The following is a 20234-nucleotide window of genomic DNA, read 5'->3' as shown; positions in this document are numbered from 1 at the left end:
GGCCCCTCCACTCATGGCTGCACAGACCCTGTGATTCATTTCCAGGCCCCCATGTTAATACGCAGAAATTAGTTTATATCTCGAATAATGTGTGGAGTCATTCAACTGTTTCAGAAATCGCCATCTCTTCTCAGTGGTCTGGGCTCTAACAAGACAGTGCTGGATCTTCATGATAAACAGGCTCAGGGGTGAAGTTCAATCACACTTCAAGTTCAGAGCGTGCTCTCTAGATGAGGGACTTGAAGCCCAATGAAGAGATTGAGTCAGGACCTAAGGTGGAGAAGGACATACCTGTGTCCCTCTGCTCTGACCCAACACCTGGACTCCTAACCATTGAGGCTCTCGAGCTTGTGGGTCGTGTTATTTTCAAACCCATCCTAAATTCCCCCCAACCCTTTCTGACCTCGCTGTGCTGCGAAACAGTCACCACTTGTAAAACGGCTCGCTTTCTTCTCTCCCTGGGCACATTCATTACTGAGAAATCTCATAGTCCCTCTCTCTTCACACTAGGGGCAAATCCCTCTATATTTGAAACTCTAGCATAGAGAAGGAAATCCCTTCACCTCTGGTTGATGCAAAGGAAAGAGCTAATTCCTCTCTGGTGATCTTGGGAGGGAGCAGCTCCTGAAGGCCCTGCAGGAAGACGAAGGGAATACCCTCCAGCTCCAGCCGGTGTGTTGACAAGGGAGGCAGGCTCACATCCCTTGTCCCCCCGAGGCTGTTGTCCGCACCATTGTCTTTTTTAGATGGAAGACTTGGCCAAACTGGAGCCAAGGGTGCCTGATGCTGCAGAGCGGCTCTTGTAGTCCAAGCAATTTTTGTGGATTGGCCTCTGACCTTCTCTTCACTTTCCATCCCACTGCCCTTTTATCATCTAAAGAAAAAAGCTGATGAGTAATGGGGATGGAGGGACACTGGTCTCTCCATCTCTTTCAAGCCCAGGGGATGGTTTATTAGTCACAATGGGGCTTTTGCAAAGTGAATGATGGGCTATTGTGGTATGTGAGATGAATTTTGTTGGCCTGTGGATGAATATTTAAATGAATTTAAGCTGAGGATTTTACATGTGTGTCAGAAATCTAACCACGGCATCAAATCAGTGATACCTTAAATACTGCTTAGGATGAGGCTAACACTGGATCAATTTAAAGATATGTGTTCGATTAATAACAATATGGCTGGTTTCTGGATAAGCCCCAAATAAGGCAGGTTGTACCCAAAATACTGAAGGGTGGGAAACCTTCACTAAAAACAACATCAACTGTCTTTTGAGCCCTTGCTCTGTGTGCAAATTCTTTATACAGGTTATTTTGATCTTTATAACTCATTGCTTGATAAGCATTATTATTCCTGTTGCAGACAAGAAACAGCGGTTCTGTGACATTAACCACCCTGCCTGGGGTTGCGGAACTAGTCAGGATTCAAACCCAGGCCCATCAGATGCCCAAAGAGGGCTCTTTCTGCTGGATCCTGCTGCCCAGTCAAACTGGGAAAAACTGGAGCAGGAAGTAGTTGGGTTCTAGGGAAAATCTATGGTCCCAGGCTGCTCCGGTATATGGTCCTGTCCTGTGGCCTGTAATTCTAGCCTGAGTCCTGACCACAGGCTCTGTGACTTCGTTGCTCAGTCCACAGGCATTTACTTGCCTGGGTGCTAGTTCTCTCTACTCTCTGGGTCTCAGCGCATTCTCCTCCAGCACAGTTTCCAGGGCTGGAAGGGGTGTCTGTCCCTGCCTGGGGAGAGGCAGGCCCTTCCCTGCTTTCTGCTGCTGCTCCTCCTCCCTTAGACCAACTGTCACAAACTCTCTGCCCGCCACGCCCTGTATTCCATCTGCTCTGAGAGAGGACAGCCCTCGTGCCTAGGCAACCTCTGCCCATCCTATCCATGCTCTCACTCCTCTCCCACCCCCGACCGCTAACCTTGTTACACTGGGCTTCTACCTCCCATCATCCTTCCCACCCCATCTCCTGCTTTCCTGTGGCTTGAAAAACCTCTGACTTAGGCACTGGGGAGGGGGTAGATTCCTTTCCCCCTGCACCCCTCTTTCCCTCTCATCAGCCACCCCACCCATTCTGCCTCTGGCCACGTCCTTGTAACCCTGGTGCCAGGTACCACAGCCTGGAGGCCCATTGGGAAGCCCCAAAGGAACAGTGCTCTCAAACTGGAGGGGAAGCCCTTGGAAGCGGAACTTCCAGGCCAGGTTCTCGTGTTCTCCTGTGAACTTGGTCCTGGGGGGAGGGATTTGCTATTTTAGGACCAAGGCCAGAAGAGTGGCCTGTTCTCTCATGGCCAGCAAAGACTCCAACCAATTTCTTTTATCTTCCCTCCCTCTCTTCCTCCCTCCATCTGTCCTTTCTTCTTTTTCTAACTTCTTTCAATGAAAGATTTTGCTGAGATCACCATGTGCCAGATGCTTCCATAGCTGCTTCATTTCAACTAATTGGCCAATCTCCCAATTTCTTAACCAAGTGCCTGCGGCATGCCAGGCACCATGCCAGGCAAGGGGCACAGAGGCAAACCCCACCTATCTCAAGACCCACCCTTACTGTCTGGTCGGGGGGAGCACGCCCAGATCTTGTCCTTCTGAACTGGCCAGGGTGGCAGATGCCCACGGGGGAGCTCCTTTGGCGTTTGCAGCCCATGGGAAAAAGTCAAGAGTGGCCGCGTGGCTTCTGGCTTTGATCAGCCTTCATCCCTCCTTTCACTGTGTCAAAACGAACACTGTGAAATGCCAAGACAATAGGAAACCGTTTCCTGCCACAATCCACCCCAGATATAAAGCTCCATCTTTAAGTAGATGTCTGTCTCCTTGTCAGAGAGAAAATCCTACAGAGGAAGAAACCCCCATTTCTCAGTGCTATTTGAGGCCTCTCTTTTGCCAAATCCTCCTGCCCTTTCATGTGCTTTTGTGGGACCGATAGAAAAGCCCAGAGCTTATCCAAGGGTAGAAGCAGGGATGTAAACGGGGTGGAAGGAGGATAAAGAGACCAGGAGTGCAGTCAGCTGGGCCTCCCAAAGGTAGGATTTCATCTGCCCTAAAGAGGTAGCAGCAGAGTGTGTGGTCCAGAGGGGATGTTTGGGGCAGCGGAATGGCAGAGTTCCTTCAGTTCCACAAGTGTTCCTCGGCGCCTCCAATTTGCCAGGCACTGTGCTAGGTGCTTGAAGCTAAAAGCTGGACTGGGACTGGGCCATGTCCTAGTCCCAGGACTGTTGTTAGCTGGCTCTGTGGCACCAGGTCCCTTCCCTCTCCATGCTTCAAGTTCTTGGGTCATAAGGAGAGCTCCCCGGATACACAGGTAGTTGCCTTTCTTCTTTCCTTTCCTTTCCTTTTGGTAACAGAACCTCTCATTGTGACCACCTGGAATAAAGATTGTATTTTCCAGACTTCCTTATAGTTAATGTGTGGTCACATAACAAACTTCTGGTTAACAAGGAAGCAAAAATACTGTGGGAAATCTTCTAAGAAACCTCCTTAAGGGCCATGTGAGAAGTGACTTTTGCCTTTGTTTCTTTGTGCCATCCTCTGCCTTGATGCCTGGAATGTGAAGGTAATGGCTGGAGCTCTGGCAGCCATACTGGACTGCAAGATCAAAGGCCACACACTACAAATGGTGGAGCAGGGATCTGGTAGGAGCCTGAATCACTAACCATCTTGTGGAGCCTCCAGACCAGCCTTCTATTCAAGTCTCCAGATTGGTTGACCTTGGAGAGAAAAAACTTTTTGTCTGATTTAAGCCATTGTTCGTTTTCCCTTTCTGTTGTTTGTAGTCAGATCTAATCATTCCTAATACAAGCTCTAAAATCCATTCCAGGGGAACCATTCTTAGCTTGTGACATTAGGGGAATTCCTTAAGCACTTCCAGATGGAATTAAGGTTGCCAATCAGATGACCTTAAGGTAGACAGATTATCCAGGCATCAGAAACATCCTTAGAAACTGGGGATGGAGGCAGAAGAATCAGTGTCAGAGGGTTGCAGCATGAGAAAGACTCTGACACTGCTGGCTTTGAAGAGGAAGGAAGGGGCCACTGGCCAAGGAAAGTGGATGGTTTCTAGAACCAGACAAGGTGTGGAAACAGATTTTCTCTTAGAGCCTCCAGAAGGAACACAGCCCTGACGACACTTCAGTTTTAGCCCAGTGGGAACAATTTCAGAGTTCTGACCTACAGAATTGTAAGACAATAAGTTTGTGTTGCTTTAAGCCATTAGGTTTGTGGTCATTTGTTACAGTAGCAATAGGCAACAAACAAACTTCCTCTGGTTTCTTACTGGCAAAGTGAGAATCATATAACACCCATGTTGGAGAGTGCTGTGCGGCTTGCAGAAGGTGACATGGGAGTGGTCCTCAGGACAGGGCCCAACACACAGGAGACCCTCAAACAACATTAGCTCTCAGGGAAAATCATCCTTCCCTCTCACACTGCTAGTCAATCGCCGTTAGCCATGAATGACAATATTAGCTGAAACATATGGACATGAAGTGCTCAGGATGGCTTTACTAAAATCAGACACTCTGAATTTACTCATTGCCTGGGAGGAAGGTTGTCATCGTCCCCTCAGAGGTGAGGAAAAAGGCCCAGGCTGCCAGTGGTGGAGGTAGGATTTAGACCTATGCTCACCAGAGCCCACTGGCCATGCTCCAAAGGCTTGCTTCTTGAAGTGTGGTATCAGCCTCACCTGGGAGCTAGAAACATAGGCTTAGCCCCCACCTGGACCATCAGCATCTGCAGTTCACCAAGATCTCACATAAAAATTTGGGAGGTGTTGCTCTAGACCCAGTTGTGCTCTGTTGTCTCCTTGACCTTACTCTTTGGGAGGCAGCCTCACGTGGTTTCATTTCCTTTGTCTGCTTTGTGCTTTTTCTCCTCTGTTCTACTTGACAAACTCCTATTCATCCTCCAAAACCCACTGCAGAGGGCACTTCCTTAGGACTCCTTCCCAACCTCCCCAAATAGAGTTCCTCTTTTGTCTGCATTTTACTATTTTCCCAGTGCCTAAGCTCAGTGGGAGTGGTTTCAGTACATGCCTGGCTCTTCTTCTAAGCCTTGATCCTTCAGAGCAGACGTATGTCGTCTGTCATCCAACCAACATTGACTAAGTATCTACTTGGTGCCAGGTGCTGATCTTAGTTCTGGGTCTATGGCAGTAAATAGGACAGAAAAAGACCCTCGTTTCACAGAGCTTATATTCTGATTGGGAAAGGAATCATATACACTGTAGACAAACTCAGAGAACATGAACTGTGATGAAGGGAAAAAAATAGGCAAGAGAAACTAGGAAGAAAATGGGTGCTGTCAGCTGTGTGGGGGATCAGGACAGACCACCCTGCAGAGAAGCTGACTGATTTCTGTGTGCCCCACATTGGCACAGAGCCTGACATGTCAACCACTCCAAAACTGTCAGATTGGATCAGATCTGACCATTCTCTCAGATCAAACTGCACGTTTGTGTCCTTTCTGAGCCATTGCTAGGCAATTTTTTTTTTTTTTCCTATCGAGAAACTCTTGAAATTCCTCACTTCTCTATGAAGTCCTCTGAGGTAAAAATTTAAAGTTGAAAACCCCCCTTCTCCAGCAATGCCCCCGCCCCTCTCCCTTCAGCCAGCACAGACGACGGAGACTGACTCTCTGGCGTCTGCCATTTAGTTATTGAATAAAGCACATCACGTGGTCAGCACGACAGGGTGCACTTCCCGAACTGGGGTCAAGGTCAGAAAATGTCAACCTCTAAAAGAGAAGCTGTAAGCGGGGCATAAAATGGGTGAGCGTCTCTTCTTTTAAAAAGCAACCACTTACTCTAGAGATGCTGAGTTAAAGGGAGCAGATGAGCCTCGCCGTCCACCGGAATCTTATCAGCAAGCACTGCTTGGAAATGTTGGATGTTTATGCATTTATTTCCAGATGCATGGCTTTATTCACTCTGTTAGCTGCTATAACCTGCCTGGGCTGGTGGTGTTTTGCCTACGTTTTCAGGCCTCGGAAGACAAAGACTCCGCCTGTCATTTGCCTTTGGCAGCAAGGAGCGTTTGCAGAGGCCAGGGGAGGGCCAAAGGAGCTCAGCAGCCTCAAAAGACACTTGGGAGTGGGGAGGACAGTGGGGAATTGCAGAGAGAACTAGCCCCACCTGGAAGGACATCGGCTGCTCTGCTCCTGTGGGTTGCTGCCCAGCAGGAAGAGGGTCCAGGGTTATAAAAATATCACTTCCCCCCCCCCCCCGCCAAGGAAGCCAAAGACAGGGCTTTTGAAAGGAAAGTTTGCAGAACATTGCAGAACATTAGAGGGCCAAACACAACTCACTTGCTGTCATCGTTTGCAACTGTCAATCAATAATAAACACCCCCAGTGATAACAGTATCTGGCATTTATCGAGTGTTTACTATGTACTGCCATCTTGCTAAGCACTTTGCATGGAGCATCTTACTAAAATTTCACAACCAGTGCATGCGTGAAATACAATGTTCCCCATTTACACATGAGAAAATAAGCTTAGAGAGGGGAAATTCCTTGTCCAAAGTCACAAAACTGGTGGGTGATCAGGCTGGGATTTGAACCCAGGCTGTCAGATGCTAGAGCTCATGAGAACTCCAGGCCTGGCCAGAACATATCGCATACTTTAATCACGATGGTGCTGGGGGAAAAAAAAAAAACCCTGAGATTACTATGCATCATGATCTCTTTTTTCTTATATTCATTCATTCAACACCATTCAACACTGACTGAGCACCTACTATGTGCCAGGTCCTGGAAACACAGATGTGGAATCTCTCTATCCAAGATTAAGGGTACAATCTTCTTCCTGCAAATTTCTCCTGTTGGACCCTTCTCAGTGGAGGTTACTCACTGTCACACCTTACTCAACACAAGGGACAGTCCCAGGTCCTGTGGCTCTTCCCATGTCTGTTCCCTTGCTCAAAAGCCCCACTGCCCTTGCCCTGGGTCAGTTGCCTCATCACTTGCTGGGCTACACAACTGTCACTTTCCCGCTCTGTCCTCCTCTTCTTCTCACCTCTACTTCACATGGCTTCCTGAACCATCCTCCTAAAATGCAAAACTGATCAGAGCAGTTCCTTCTCAAAATTCTTTTTTTTGGCCTCTTTTCACATGAGCTGTCCCTTCATGAGGGGGGCTCTGTCCAGTCTCATCCCTCTCTCAGTACTAATACCTTCCCCTGTACCTCCTCCCACACCTGGTCCTCCAGCAATACTAGAAACCCTGTGTGGTCCCCTGGACACCCATGACCTCTCACACCTCTTCCTGGAACAATCTCGCCATCCCTGTGTGTGCTTGCTGGGAGCCTCGCATCCCCCTCTGGGGCATAACTCCTTGAGGATCGGGTCTGTGTCTTTTCACCTTTGTAAACCCAGAGCCTAAGACAGTAACTGGCATGTAGCGGTGACTAAGTACATTTTGTTGATGAAATGGACAAGGGAACTCATGGGCTGGAGGTGGAGGCAGAAATTGAAAGAGGCAACAGAGAAGATGGAAGATGCTGTGTTGGAGGCATGCGGAGATGCTGTGGAAGGAAGCAGGGAAGGAATGTGAGTCAGGTGGGAGCAGGGTGGGAGGTGGCAGAGCTATTAAGGGCAGTGACAAATCAGGTGAGTCCTGAAGACAAGCGGAATGTGATTGGGAATGCCCTCTAGGCAGAGGGCTGGGGAGAGGAATTATATTCACCTCCTCCCCTGCACAAACCACAAAGAGAGGGCTGTCCATGCATTTTGAGGCATCCTTCTGTTTTCAAAGCAGTGGGAAAACCAGGCAGCCCTCCCCGCCCCCTCCCCACCCCAGGTAAGGAGCATCTCTTAATTTAAGCTTCAAAGTTTTGAAGACTTCCTCATGCATGGAGTACAAACAGCAATTTCTGCTCAGCCTCGCCTTCAACTTTCTCAAAGAAATTTATTTATAGACTTGGGGGCCAAGGAAAAATTGTCAATATAATTAATGTAATGGAAGGCTGTGCGCAGGTTTCGAGGGTGGACAAGCGTGTCTTGGACTCCCAACTCTGCTATTTGCTGTGTGACCTTGGGCAAGCTACTTAACTTCTCTGAGCCTAGGATGGAGATAATGGGTATCATAGTACATACCTTCAGAACTGTGAAGATTAAATAAGAACTAACTGCTGGAAAGCATGTGAACAGTGCTCAGCACAAAGGATGCACTCAATGAATGATTAGTTATTCCTGTTATTACTATTGTTGCTGTTATTAGTGTTAAAGTGATGCCTGGATAGGTTTTTTTTTTTTTTTTTAGGGTTATCTTCTTTGCAAAATATGTTGGAGGAAAATTGGGGAGAAGAGTTCTCAACCTTAGGGAACATTCAAGAAAAATAAAGAATAAAACTTGTGCAGACAGAGATTCAGGTTGAGGGGAAAATGTGACAGAAAAGAATGAATGACCCTTTATGCAAAGAACCTGAAAGAGAAGAGCCTAGGGCAAAACTGGGGTAAAGAAAGGTCTCAGGACCAGCCACAGCTGGTCACCAGTGAATGTTGCCCATGGCAAGGCCAGGAAGAGGCTGGCACCGACTGGGGTATGTAAGTTGCACAGTGGATGGTGTAGGAAATCAAGGTGCCGCTTCCCCATCCGACGAGGCCACGGCCATCTCGCACCCGGCATCTCATACCTAATCCTTGGCATTCTTGTTAGCAGCTGGAAGATGACCCAAGGTCGAGGAGGTTCAGGGAAGAGTGAATAAATATAGTGTCAATAAGGAGAATAGGAAGACCAACGCAGGACCGCTATGTCAGTTCCTCTGGGCCGGTGATAACGGACGAGGATTTGGATTGAGAGAAATGTGACAGCTGCCCAGGAGGGAATAGGCTCGCAGCAGCTTATCAGCTTCCTGAAGCTTTGTGACAAAGCTGTGGCCCAGGAAGAGCTGGCAGAGCATCCTAGGTTGTGGGGTGCAGGGGAAACCCCTGCCTGATCCGAAGTATCTTTCAGCTGCTGTTCCAGCCACACCAGGAGGGATGACTGGTCAAGAGGAAGCCTGGAGTTTTGGTTTGAGAGCCTCCCTCCCTCCCCAGATGAGAGCTCCTTGAAGGCAGGCACGGTTTCCTTAGTCATTCACTCAACAGTTAGCCCCTAAGCCCTCTCTGTGCCAAGGTTAACAGGCCCCTGCCCCCCCAGATCTCACAGTCTTATGCAGGGGCACAGATCATAAACAAGTAAGTGCTATAAAGAAAAAAAAAAGTCAGCGTTAAAGAAGGAAGTAAAATAGCGAAGCTGGACAGGGGGCTGCTTTAGATAGGGTGGTTGGGAAGGCTTCCTGAGAAGGTGGCATTAAGCAGACCCTTTCTGCGTCCCGTTAACCCCAGAGCCCAACCCATAGCGTACATCCAATAAAGGCTTATCATTCGGGGAAGAGAGGGCCTTGAAGTGCTTCTGTTGTATAGGGCTTACGATCTTCTCCCTTCTCCCCTTCACTCTCTCTTCACTACAACTAATTTGGGGCGAGTTACCGGGTCAGTGTCACAACCTCATTGTGCTCACCCCTTTCCAGTTAAATCTCACCAGCTCTGGTCACCCCTGATCCCATCCTTCAACAGCCAGTGATCTCACTAAGGGGTAAACCCAGTTGCAACCCTCCCCTTCTTACAACCTCTCTGGATCCCCATGGCCTTCCACGCTGAAACACAAACCGCTTTGCGAGAGTCGTTTCTGTCCCTTTGGCATCACAGCTCTGCTGCCTCCCACGCTCCCCCACACCCTGCCTTCTGCCCTCAAGCCACACTGGATGGTGGGCATGGCTGCTCAGGCATCTATGTTTTTGCACAAGCTGCTCCTTCTCTCTGACCTGTCTGACCTCTCCCTGGCTCGCTCATCCCTCTGCATCCTTCAGAACCCCATCTTCCCTGGCATCCCCTGCTCCCCAGTCTCCGTGCTCCCAGAATCCCCTGTACTTATGTTTCACACTAAGCCGTCATCATCATCTGTTCACTGGTATGTCTTCTCTTCTAGACTAGAAGATACTTGAGGGCAGAGAGGGCCTTTGCCGCTGTCTAGACTCTCACATCGCATCTGGTAAGTACTCAGGGAACAGCTGTGGAACAGATCAATTATGGCCTTTTCCTTGTCAAGAGAGATGCTCGAAAGACCACATGCTTCTCCCATGCTACTTCCCGAGTCACTGGACAGGCACTAATGGCACCCTGGAGAAACCCTTGGGCTTTCTCAATACCCTGCCCACATTCCTCTCTGCCCAGAAGACAGCTTAGCATCTTCCTTCAACTCCAAGGAAGTTGGATGTTTCAAGGTTTTTGAATTAGAGTGTGTTTCACATCCAACCTGTACATTTAACTTGTTTTTCCCTCCCCCGAAAATGAAGTGGATAGTTCATTTTTTTTTTATCATTGATGACATCAAACTCAGGGAAGCTGGAACTGGGAGATCAGACCCCTTGGTAGACCCAGGAGAAAGGACCGGGATGCTGGAGAGGCCACAGAGCTCACCCACGATCCCATGGCAGCTGACATGCATTTCTTGGCTTTGGAGAGGACAGTTCACATCTCTGCATTCTCATTCCTATTTTCAAAAAAGTCCGGTGGATGTAACAGAGCCTCATTCCAATTCCGATGGGAATCCTCGATCATCCCAACTGCCTGTAAGAGATTCCAGGAATCTCTCCGGGTTTGTGGGAGGGTGATAAGGAGAGGTGGCAGCAGGCTATGTCAGATGTCTTGCGTGAAGTGGAGTCATTCTGTGAGATGCCTGTTCTTTGGGATTCCCTGCTCAGACTCACCTGGAGGGTCCTGAGGGAGGGTGGGGCTTATTCACCACAGCCTCCCTCTGTTTTAGTGCAGGGTTGGCACCTACTGTCAACACCTCCAACGAGTATGATTTGAATTTTGTTAATTGGAATGGAATCAATCAATTTCTTCCCTTCTCTGTGCTGTCATGGGAAGTGTTGAGGCCAAAAAGACCACCACACACAGATCTGGGTGGAACTGGGAAGAGCTTGACAATGAAAAAGGAATAGTGGTCTAAACGTCATAACAACCTTAGGGGCCAGGTCTTCTCAACTCCATTAGATAGACAGTGAGAATGAGGCACAGAGATAGAATTAACTAGCTCAAGGTCACACAGCTTATAAGCAAGAAGCCAGAAGTCAAAGAGCAAAACCCTCTAACAAGACTAGCAAGGCCCCACCCGCTCTGGTCCTAACTCCTTCTGTATCCCCTTCCCTGCACCATCCAGCGTCATTCCTCACCCACAGCCCCACCCCCTCCACCTGGGTTCTCCGGCCACCTGACCTTCTCTCAGTACTTGCCCCTTCTCTTCCTCACTGACCTCTGCACCTGCTGCCCTCCCACCTGTAATGTTCCTTCGTCCTCTCTTCACTCAGTTAATGTCTATGCATCCTTCAGAGAGCCACTCACATCTCACCTCCCCAAGGAAGCCTCCTCTGATTAGAATGATCTTAACATCATAAATTCCCATCCCATGTGACTCCCCTTGAGAGCACTTATCATTGTTGTTTATATATATATATATTTCTGGATGTAGGGTCTCTCTCTTCCAGAAGGCTCTAAGCACCTGTAAGATAATGACCTGAAAGGAGCTACCGTGACCCTGACCCTTGGCACATTGCAGAAACTCATCAAAAATTTAACACATAACATAAACAAGTGAAGAAATTGCTTGATCTGTGACTCTAAATCTAACCTGGAAACTTAAAATGCATATTTCATATGAATATGTTTTCCTTTGGCCAAAATGCTTACATTCAAGGCTAAAAGGAACCACTGAATTTTGAACCATTAAAAAAAAAAATCTCTTGCGTTGTCGGTCTGGGTACGTCACTCCTCCTCCCCCACTGACCTGAAAGCAAACACTCGTGGGCAGCTGTCCCCGAGGATCTTTGTGACAGACACGCTGGGTGGTGTGGAGAGGGAAAAGCATGGCCAGGATCTATTCAGAGGACGTTCCCCTCCCAGCACTTTCTTCCCAGGCATTTCTTTTCTCTCCAAACACTTTCTTTTCTATTATCTTTCTTTGTCATTGTCCCTGTGTGTTGAAACGCTCTCTGTCTCCTTCCCTGTCTCCCTCTTCTCTCTGTGTTGAGTCCGTTATTTATTTTTTGGAATGCCAAAAAAAAAAAAAAAGAAAAAAGAAAAAAAGAAGGATGCTCTGCCACCATTGCTCATGGTGTGTAATTTAAAGAACGAACTTTTGATCAGATGAAGAGACCACTGTTTCTCAAGGCCCACCCTGTAGCAGGCAGTTGTGGTTTGTTCATTCACCAACAAAAGTGGGTTGATGGCTGGCACCCTCATAATTGCTGTGGCTACTGCAACGGGCAGAACAGGCACAAGTCCCTACCCTCTTGGGGCTGGTGGTCTAGTGGTATAGATGACAGATAGCATAAGTAAATTTCATTGTGTGCAAGAAAGTAGGACGTACTCCGAAAAAAATAAAACAGAGTAAGTGAGGAGGATGTGCGAGGGGTACAAGGTAGAGGCTGTTGACTGTTATTTCAAACCAGATGGTCAGGAAAGAAGGTGACAGACATTCATTGGTTTAATCCCTAAACCCCCAACCACCTTGTGAGGAGGCTATTATACTTCCTTTTGAGGAAAGGGAAACTGAGGCTTGGAGAGGTTGAATAACTTGCCCCCAAATCACCTGGCTCGTAAGGTTGCTGTGCTCGAAAAGAACTCAGGTCTAGGTGGCTGCAAAATTCTTTCAATTGCACCACACAGCGCAAAACTGCCTCTGCAAACTTCCATGACTTTAGGGGACATCTTTTCTATTTTCTGAAGAATGCTTGCAAACATAAAACCCATAATAATAATTTACACCGAAGACACTTCCAAAATGCAAGGGCGAAACCAAAGAGGCACATGGCGGGCCTGGCCTGAAGTTCAGTGTCGCACTCCCTTGGCCTTGTGGGGGTGAGGGGATTATGGCAGGGCTGTCGCCCTGCGAGGTGCAGGTAGCTGGAGAGAGTGGCGTGTCAGGGAGTCTGGTGGGTCAGCACTCAGGTCTCACGACATGCTCGGGCTGGGCGCTCAGCGAGGACACTCGGTGGAACGCAGGTGGAATAGAACCCAGTATGGCAGAGAATATGAACACAAGGCCACAGGAGGCCAGGGTCTGGAAACAACAAGCCGGGATTCAACTTTTGGCTCTGCCACCCTCTGCCCATGTGGCCTCAGCGTGAGGCGTTGCACCTGGCACCTCATTCTGCTCACCTGTAAAGGGAGGGTCAGGAGGGCAGTAGGCATCCCCTGGGACCTGAGGGCTGGTTTCTCAGTAAGAAACCTTGTTTGTCTTACAAGGTGAGGAAAGTGAGACATATGGGGCCTGGCTCTAGGGAAAACTGCAGATCAGCACTGAAGGCCTTGGTTCTCCAAGTCCTGGGAACCAGGTGGGGAAGTTTGGTAAAGAATTCCGGGGAAGATTTCTGGGAAGCTGCATAGGGGTGGTCCATGATGCCTACTCTCTGCCCGAAGCATCTGTTCTGGTGAGTGTTAGGCTCAAACTAGACTTTGGCTTACTTTAAAAGCTGAAGAAGGAAGAAAATCAATGGGTTGGTTTTTTTTTCTTCCCTGTAGAGGCTGAGTGTACTGATAATTTTTCTTTAGCCAACTGGGAGCTGTGCAACCCAGCGACAGATTCCTTTTGAATTCTCTTCTTTTCCAATGACAAATTCATAAGTCATTGTTATTCTTTTAAAGAAGTTCCGGGAAGAACAAACAGATCATCTTGATTTCCTCACTCCCTTCTCCTCTCTCTCTCGATAATGTGCCCTTGTGATCTTTGAATTAATTTCAATAATTTTAAGAATTTCTGAATCAATCCATTGAGGAGTATGTTTCATACACCTACTGTGTGTGAAGTACCCAAAGAGAGTCAGATCCTTTTAGGAATTATGGAGCGATGTGTACACAGGGGCCCACTAGTAACTTCTAAACTCAGTTCATCCACCACTTAAAGGCAAGGGTGCCCAGGAAAGGCAGTTGGCATTCTTAACACAAAAGATTTATATTTTCCTTCTGTAGAACGAGAGAGCCATGGCTGCGCCCAGTGTGGAGCACTGGCCACCTTGAAGGCCAAGCAAAGGCTATGCAATTATGAACTTGGAAAAGGTAGTTCGGGAAAACCAAGATACTTCTTACCCAAAAAAGATAGGGGTGGAGGATGAATGGCAAAGCCACTGTGAGTTAGCAGCATGGGAGTGGGGAAGAGTGCAGAAACTAGGAAGGAAAAGGAGCTCAGAAGTTCAGCAGAGGGCATTGAACAGCCTGGACACAGAGAAAGATTTCTGTTCTGCCTCATAGCAAGGAAAGGGGTGAGAGAGGGAGAGAGGAAGGCGGGCACCCCGTTGTATTGCTGCTGGCTCCTCCTCTGCAGGGCTGGGAATCCTCTGGGGGAGAGGGAGCCCAGACGGAGGAGAGGAAGGTTCAGGAGAGAATAAACACAAAGAGTGAATTTCTTGCTGCCCCTGGAGACAGTGATTCCTTTTGGTGACAATAGAGGTTAATATCCTGAGCAGCAAGTTACCACGTGGCCCAGTGACAGCATGCTTGGAACAAGCTGTTTTAGTGTCCTGTTGTAGATTTTATTGAATCCTTCCCTGAAAGGGCCAATGCATCTCTCCATTTGGAGGCTCTTAAAGCAGGTTTCCTGAAAAGTTTATGAACTTCTCCTATCATTCTCCACCTACCTGGGTCCCTGTGCAGACCCTCCCCCCCCCCCAATCCCACTAAGGACACTAGTCTGCCAGGTGTTTCAAGTTCACATACAGAGACACTACTGCTGTTTGTTCTGCAGAGGGAGAAAATAAAGGCTGTGGTTTCTTCTTGATTCCTCTCCTCTGCCCACTGTATCTACGCCATAACAGGTGGTCCCATCTCCTTCTCATTCCTCAGCAGATGAATTCGTTTCAAAAGCAGCCGTAGAGGCAAGGCAATGTTTTCTGATTCTTACTTTTCATCAAGTAGTGAATGAAAAAAAATCATCTCAGGAGACAAAAAGCCCTAATGCAAACCAGAGCGTCAGAGAGATCAGAAGACAGGGTTGTTTTTCATCTGGAGTCATCAGCAGCACGGGGTGAGAAGGAGAAGATTGAAAATCTGTTCACAACTTTTGGGATATGTACGGAAACACAGTAACCAAGTGGCAGGGGAATCTTTTTTGAAAGTCCTTTTTTTTTCTTTTTTTTTTTTTTTCTTCAGAAAAAGCATAGGTGGGGGGAACATGACAACTTGATTTCTGCAAAGGCCAACCCTATTTTGAATGCAAGCAGACAAACACCCCACAAGAACCATCTATGACAACGTTTGAAAATAAGTGCACTTAGAATCTTTGAAAATATGTGGCTTAAAACCTTCAAACCACTTCCTAAGTGGCCAAGGCCCAACTCCCCGGGGTGGAGGGGATTGGTTTCCTGGCCTGCAAACCCCCCTATGAACAGGAGCATTGAAAATTAAAGGCCAGGTTGGACTGGGGCCTTAAGTACCCACCCTTCCTGTCCGGGCCTTGGCTAGAAGTGGAAAACGAATCCTGAAGGGAGCCTGGCCCTGCATCCCCTCAGTGCCTGGAGGCCCTAAGCCTGGGGAGAGGAGCCGAACCCGCGGCTCCTGTACCCATCACACAATCCCTGGGAATTGTTGCAATTCTAACCCTTTTAGGGATGATTCAGAGAGTGAGGTGGGGATGCAGCTTGGAGAGAAAGTCGAAGGGGGTGAGCAGCAAATGTGGGGAGATGGACACCAAACAGATGGAATTTTAATAAAAATACTTAAGCCTTTTAACGCCCAAGGGATCCAAAGCCACCTCTAGTCCTCTTCCCTTCCAGGAATTATAAAATGTTTCAAAGATCATGGTATTAAGAATCTGCAAATAAAACCCTGTTAAGAAAGTATATTTAGCCCAACTCACCAGTTTCTGGGAATGTTTTTTCCTAAAATCATGTCCTGTCTTTAATCTCTTTGCTACATACCTATGTCCGTTTAACTAAAATCCAAGGAAAGCAAATTGCTACTGTGATCATTTCCCTAAAGCAACTCTCATTCACTTTGCTTTTCTTCTCTTTTGGAATAAAAGTCTGCCATAAATGTTTAATTAAATGGAAGTCTTTCCACTGTTAATGACTAACCGCATGAAAAGCTCTTCATTTTTAAAAAGAGGGGTGTGTTTAAAACAGTGCCTATTAATTTCCCAATATTGATTCTCTGGCTAGGGAAGAGCATATAGTATTCAGCATTGAGCTCCTCTGCAGACTATGTTCAAGGCAGCGGTTTGGATTGAGAAAGGGCACCAAATGCAGTATGCGTCAAATAGACCATCGCTCAATGAAGTCACTTAGCTATTCAAAACATGTTCAGCCATCACTCAACCGTTTGCACCAAGAATGTTGAGAGAGGGGCAAAGGAATTGTTGCTCCTTCCCAGACATAACCGTTTCCCAAAGAGCAGCTTTTGCTCAGTTTGGGCTAGACCCTGGGGCCACATCAGTTCTTCCTCTCCTGGTCTGTTTCCCTCTTTTCTCCCCCCTCCCATCTCCTGGCTTCAACTCCCTGCATCACCATCCCATGTTGAGCTTAACAAACAATCCTGCAGTCCCCGCTTCCCGACGCTGCCTCAAACGGCCTCCGTATTGGTTCATAGCAGAAGCAAAGCACACAAGCTTTTCTTTCCACCCAGAAAGAAACATGTATCTCTGTGTGCATGTCTTTCTAGGGGTGGCTGTAGCTTGTACACACAGATATAGACAGACACTCAAATGTAGCCCCTCATATTAAAGTCTATTACTAAATGCAGGTTGTATGACCTGCAGGAGTTTTTTTCCCCCCCTGAGCTTATTAATGTGTCTCAGAAGCACATGCTTTCGTCCGTACCTTGATCTCCTAACCTTTACACCGTGGGGACCACTTTACCCACAGCACATGCAAAAGCACACATGTCCCAATGACCCTGCAAGATCAACGCAAAGAGCTGATTTCCCCACCCCACTGCTCCCCCCGTCCCCCCTCAACCTCTCCATGCCCTCACCTCCTTCCCAGCCTCCCTGCACAATGTCTGATTCTCAAGCTGGCTGCAATGCTGACTCTACTCGCTTCTGGATAACAGACATGTCACTCTGCGTGGAAGTGAATTGGTTCTCAGCCTAACCTGCAAGCGAATTGCTGTTTATTAGAACTTGAGCTTGTATCCTGTGAGAGACGTATGTATTTTTAGACTTTGTAAACGTTAAAACACACATACACACATGCAGCCAGTCACCTCGAACGATATGTGTAGCTCATAGACATTACGAAATGCTCTTGAACTCAGCTTGAGATCCTGGAATAATTAGGATTTACCAAATAAGGGTTCTTAGAAACAACAGATTCTTTTTTCAAAAAAAAAAAAAAAAAAGATTAGCAGGTGATGATGTGTCTGAGACTTTTGGGGAATGGGGGGGAGGAAGGGAGAGGAAGAGCATTTTGGAATTCTTCATTACGAAAAGAGGAGCTGTGTTGAGAGAGGCAATTATTTTTAACCCCCCCTCCATAGATGGCAATGCTACATCAAAAGGCAAATCCTAATGATTCCAAAGCAGCTGGAGCACATTTGACTTTTAAAGACAATCTCACCATATCATAGATTATTCCAGTGAAGAGGTTTGGGGAAGGGAGGTGGTGGAGGCTTGAGAGTTGAGTATGGCTTTTGCTTATTGATTTTCTTTCCTCTGAAACTAACCCAACCAACCTTGTTCTGTGGTGGAAGGAGTAAAGTAAGAAAATGGTGGAATGTAAAGGGGACTTATTTGGAGGAGGGTGGGGAGGGGGAGTGAGAAGGGGAGGGGGGTGGAGAGGGGGAGGAGATGGGAAATCAAATACCTTCTAGGCAGCAGGTTCTCCATAATCCAGAATGGGTCATAACTTCCTCGTTCTTTTTGCTGGTTTCATTCTCACTGACACTTTTGGTCTTGCAAACCCCTCTGGAGTAGAGCCAATAGTCGGTTCCCACAGCTATGGTCATCAGACTGAAGGCAGCGAAAGCACCAACGGTGGTTAAAAGCATTTGAACACCTCGATCAAACAGCCCCATAATTCTTCATTATATAAACACCCAACCGACTTCTGGTTCTCGGGAGAGTGTGTGTGAGGGTGCGAGTACTAAAGCAAAAAATAAAAATAATTCCACTACTAATATAATGGATATATGTGTGAATAGAGGATATGGAGAGATATAAAAAAAGGGAGGTAAGAAAGCTCACGGAAAAGAGTGTAAATTATAAAGATCACACGGGAAGAGAGGCTTGCCTTTTGAGATCAGAAACTGTTCCAGTTGCAGTGATTTAAAAAAAAAAAGGAAAAAATAAAAAGACACCCCCCACCCCCCCAAGTGAGATGCCTTAATCTCTTTTCCTAAAATTCTGGTCTCCAGTTTCCATATGTGATAGCTAATTTGGAGATGGCTTCCACAGTGAACCAGGGAACAGCCGCATTCTCAACACCATCTCTCATGGTCGGGACCTAGACAGTTAGAGATTGTAAAAGCCGAGATGCAACCTTCCGTCTTGGCTCTCGGCTCTGCGGCCTGCGCCATGAAAATCCTTTGCTTTGCCAGTTCTCTTCCTTGGGGGGTCTCGAGCGCTTTCGTTTCAGAGCAGACTTCCCAGTATTCTGTAAGCCCTTGATCTCAGCTGAACAGGTGCAAGGGTCTCGCCTTCCATGGTTTTGCCCCGGCAGCGGCAGCGGCAGCGGCAGCAGCAGGGCGGGCAGGCGCGGCGGCAGCGGCGGCGGCGGCGGCGGCGGCAGGACGAGCAGCGGCGGCGGTTATTGTTGGTGGCGGTGGTAGTGTTGGCGAAGTGGGGGAGGGAGGGGGTTTCTCCCGGAGAATCGAGGCGGGTTTCCCTCCCCCTATCTGCAAAGCTCCTGGAAACAAGGGAGCCGGCGTCTTGCTGCAGGATGGGCCGCCCGCCTGCCCACCCCCGCCAACTCCCTGCCGGCTCGGCCCCCGGCGGAGGCGCTCCCACCTACTGCATTACCGGGTGGTGCTGAACTGGACAGCTCCCTGCGCGGCCAGCTTCGCGCGCTCCCCGGCTCCCAGGGCGGCCCGCCAGGAGGGGGGCGCGGGCCAGAGTCCTCCCTCCCCTGAGGGGCAGCAAGGCCGGGGCAGAGCGGGGGCTGCCTTTCCTCTTTTCACCCCTCTCCCCAATCCTAAAATGAGCGCTCTCCTGGGCTCCCGGAGCTTAGAGGAAGGCGTAGCTAGAGAGAGCTCCGCTCCCTCTCCCTCTCACACTCTCCCCTTCCCTCCCCCCTCCGTGTTTCTTCCAGCTCAGCCTCCTTCTCATTCCATCTCTACGTGCCCAGAGCTTCAAATACAACCCTCCCATCGCAATCCGACGGGCACAAAACTTCAACCAGCCGTTTCCTTGCCTGGGAGCCCTGAAAATATAACCTGGATGGGTAATTACAAGCACGGTCTCTCTGTGTTTTTTAAATCATCATTTTCACTTTGCTGTTTGGGGGATTTGTTTTATTTTGTTGGCACATCAGCTGTGTCTCCTTTGGGTCGTTCCTCTCTCATCTCTGTCTCTTTCTGGCTAACAGGGGGTGTGCGATGCACTGTGTGTGTGTCTGTAGTTTTCCGTGAAATTTCGAATCTTGCTCCTATAAGCAGACATTTTGGAAAGATTATTCATGGAAAAGGATGCAAAAGGCTGACTGGCGATTGGGGCTTGGGCAGTGATTTTCATCTCAAGGAAAAATATGTTTGCAGGGGAAGTGGGTGAAATGTGACTCCTTCTAAGTTTCTCATGTCATCCGTAAACTGGACTGGAAGAGATAAAAATCTCCCTGCTGTGAATACAGAAACACATCATAACCCTCCCCTTTTCCTCAGCGGAATCGTTACCCTGGGTTAGTTACAGTATCACCTCTTGTTTCTGTATGTGCAGCATTTCCTTAATGTGACTCCTGGACAAAGAAGCCCATCAGATTCCTGCTGTTACTGGTTATATTTCTCTCTGATCAGTTTCATAGTTAGATGAGGGAGAGCACATGAGACATGAAGTAGGTGCACTGTTTTCAATTTTTGGGGGGGCAGGGGAGAGAGGGGCCTAGAGAGAGGTGGGAGTCTGGTGGGTTACTTGGGGGTTAGAGATGTTTCAATTTCATAGCTGGGCTTTCTATGCTTTCTTCTCTCTTCTTCCACTTTTGTCCGGTGATCATTGGCTTGACAATTTCTCAGTAATCTGGTGATTATCAAAGAGTATGTAAAAAGATGACTGAATCCAAAACAG

General features: G+C 48.0%; 1 protein-coding gene across 1 annotated transcript in view; it reads right to left on the bottom strand.

Annotated features, from left to right (window-relative positions):
• The window catches only part of CACNG2 (calcium voltage-gated channel auxiliary subunit gamma 2), a 116586-nt gene extending 98483 nt beyond the window's left edge, over positions 1-18103 (bottom strand). Inside the window, exon 1 of the mRNA XM_047788423.1 lies at positions 17824-18103. Coding sequence (XP_047644379.1) covers positions 17824-18034 — 211 coding nt within the window. The 5' untranslated portion in view covers positions 18035-18103. The remainder of the gene's footprint in view (positions 1-17823) is intronic.
• Positions 18104-20234: the final 2131 nt, after the last annotated feature.

The sequence above is a fragment of the Phacochoerus africanus genome, chromosome 7 (assembly GCF_016906955.1).
Source record: "Phacochoerus africanus isolate WHEZ1 chromosome 7, ROS_Pafr_v1, whole genome shotgun sequence".
Lineage (NCBI taxonomy): Eukaryota > Metazoa > Chordata > Mammalia > Artiodactyla > Suidae > Phacochoerus > Phacochoerus africanus.
This window is presented reverse-complemented; position numbering and strand designations above follow the sequence as displayed.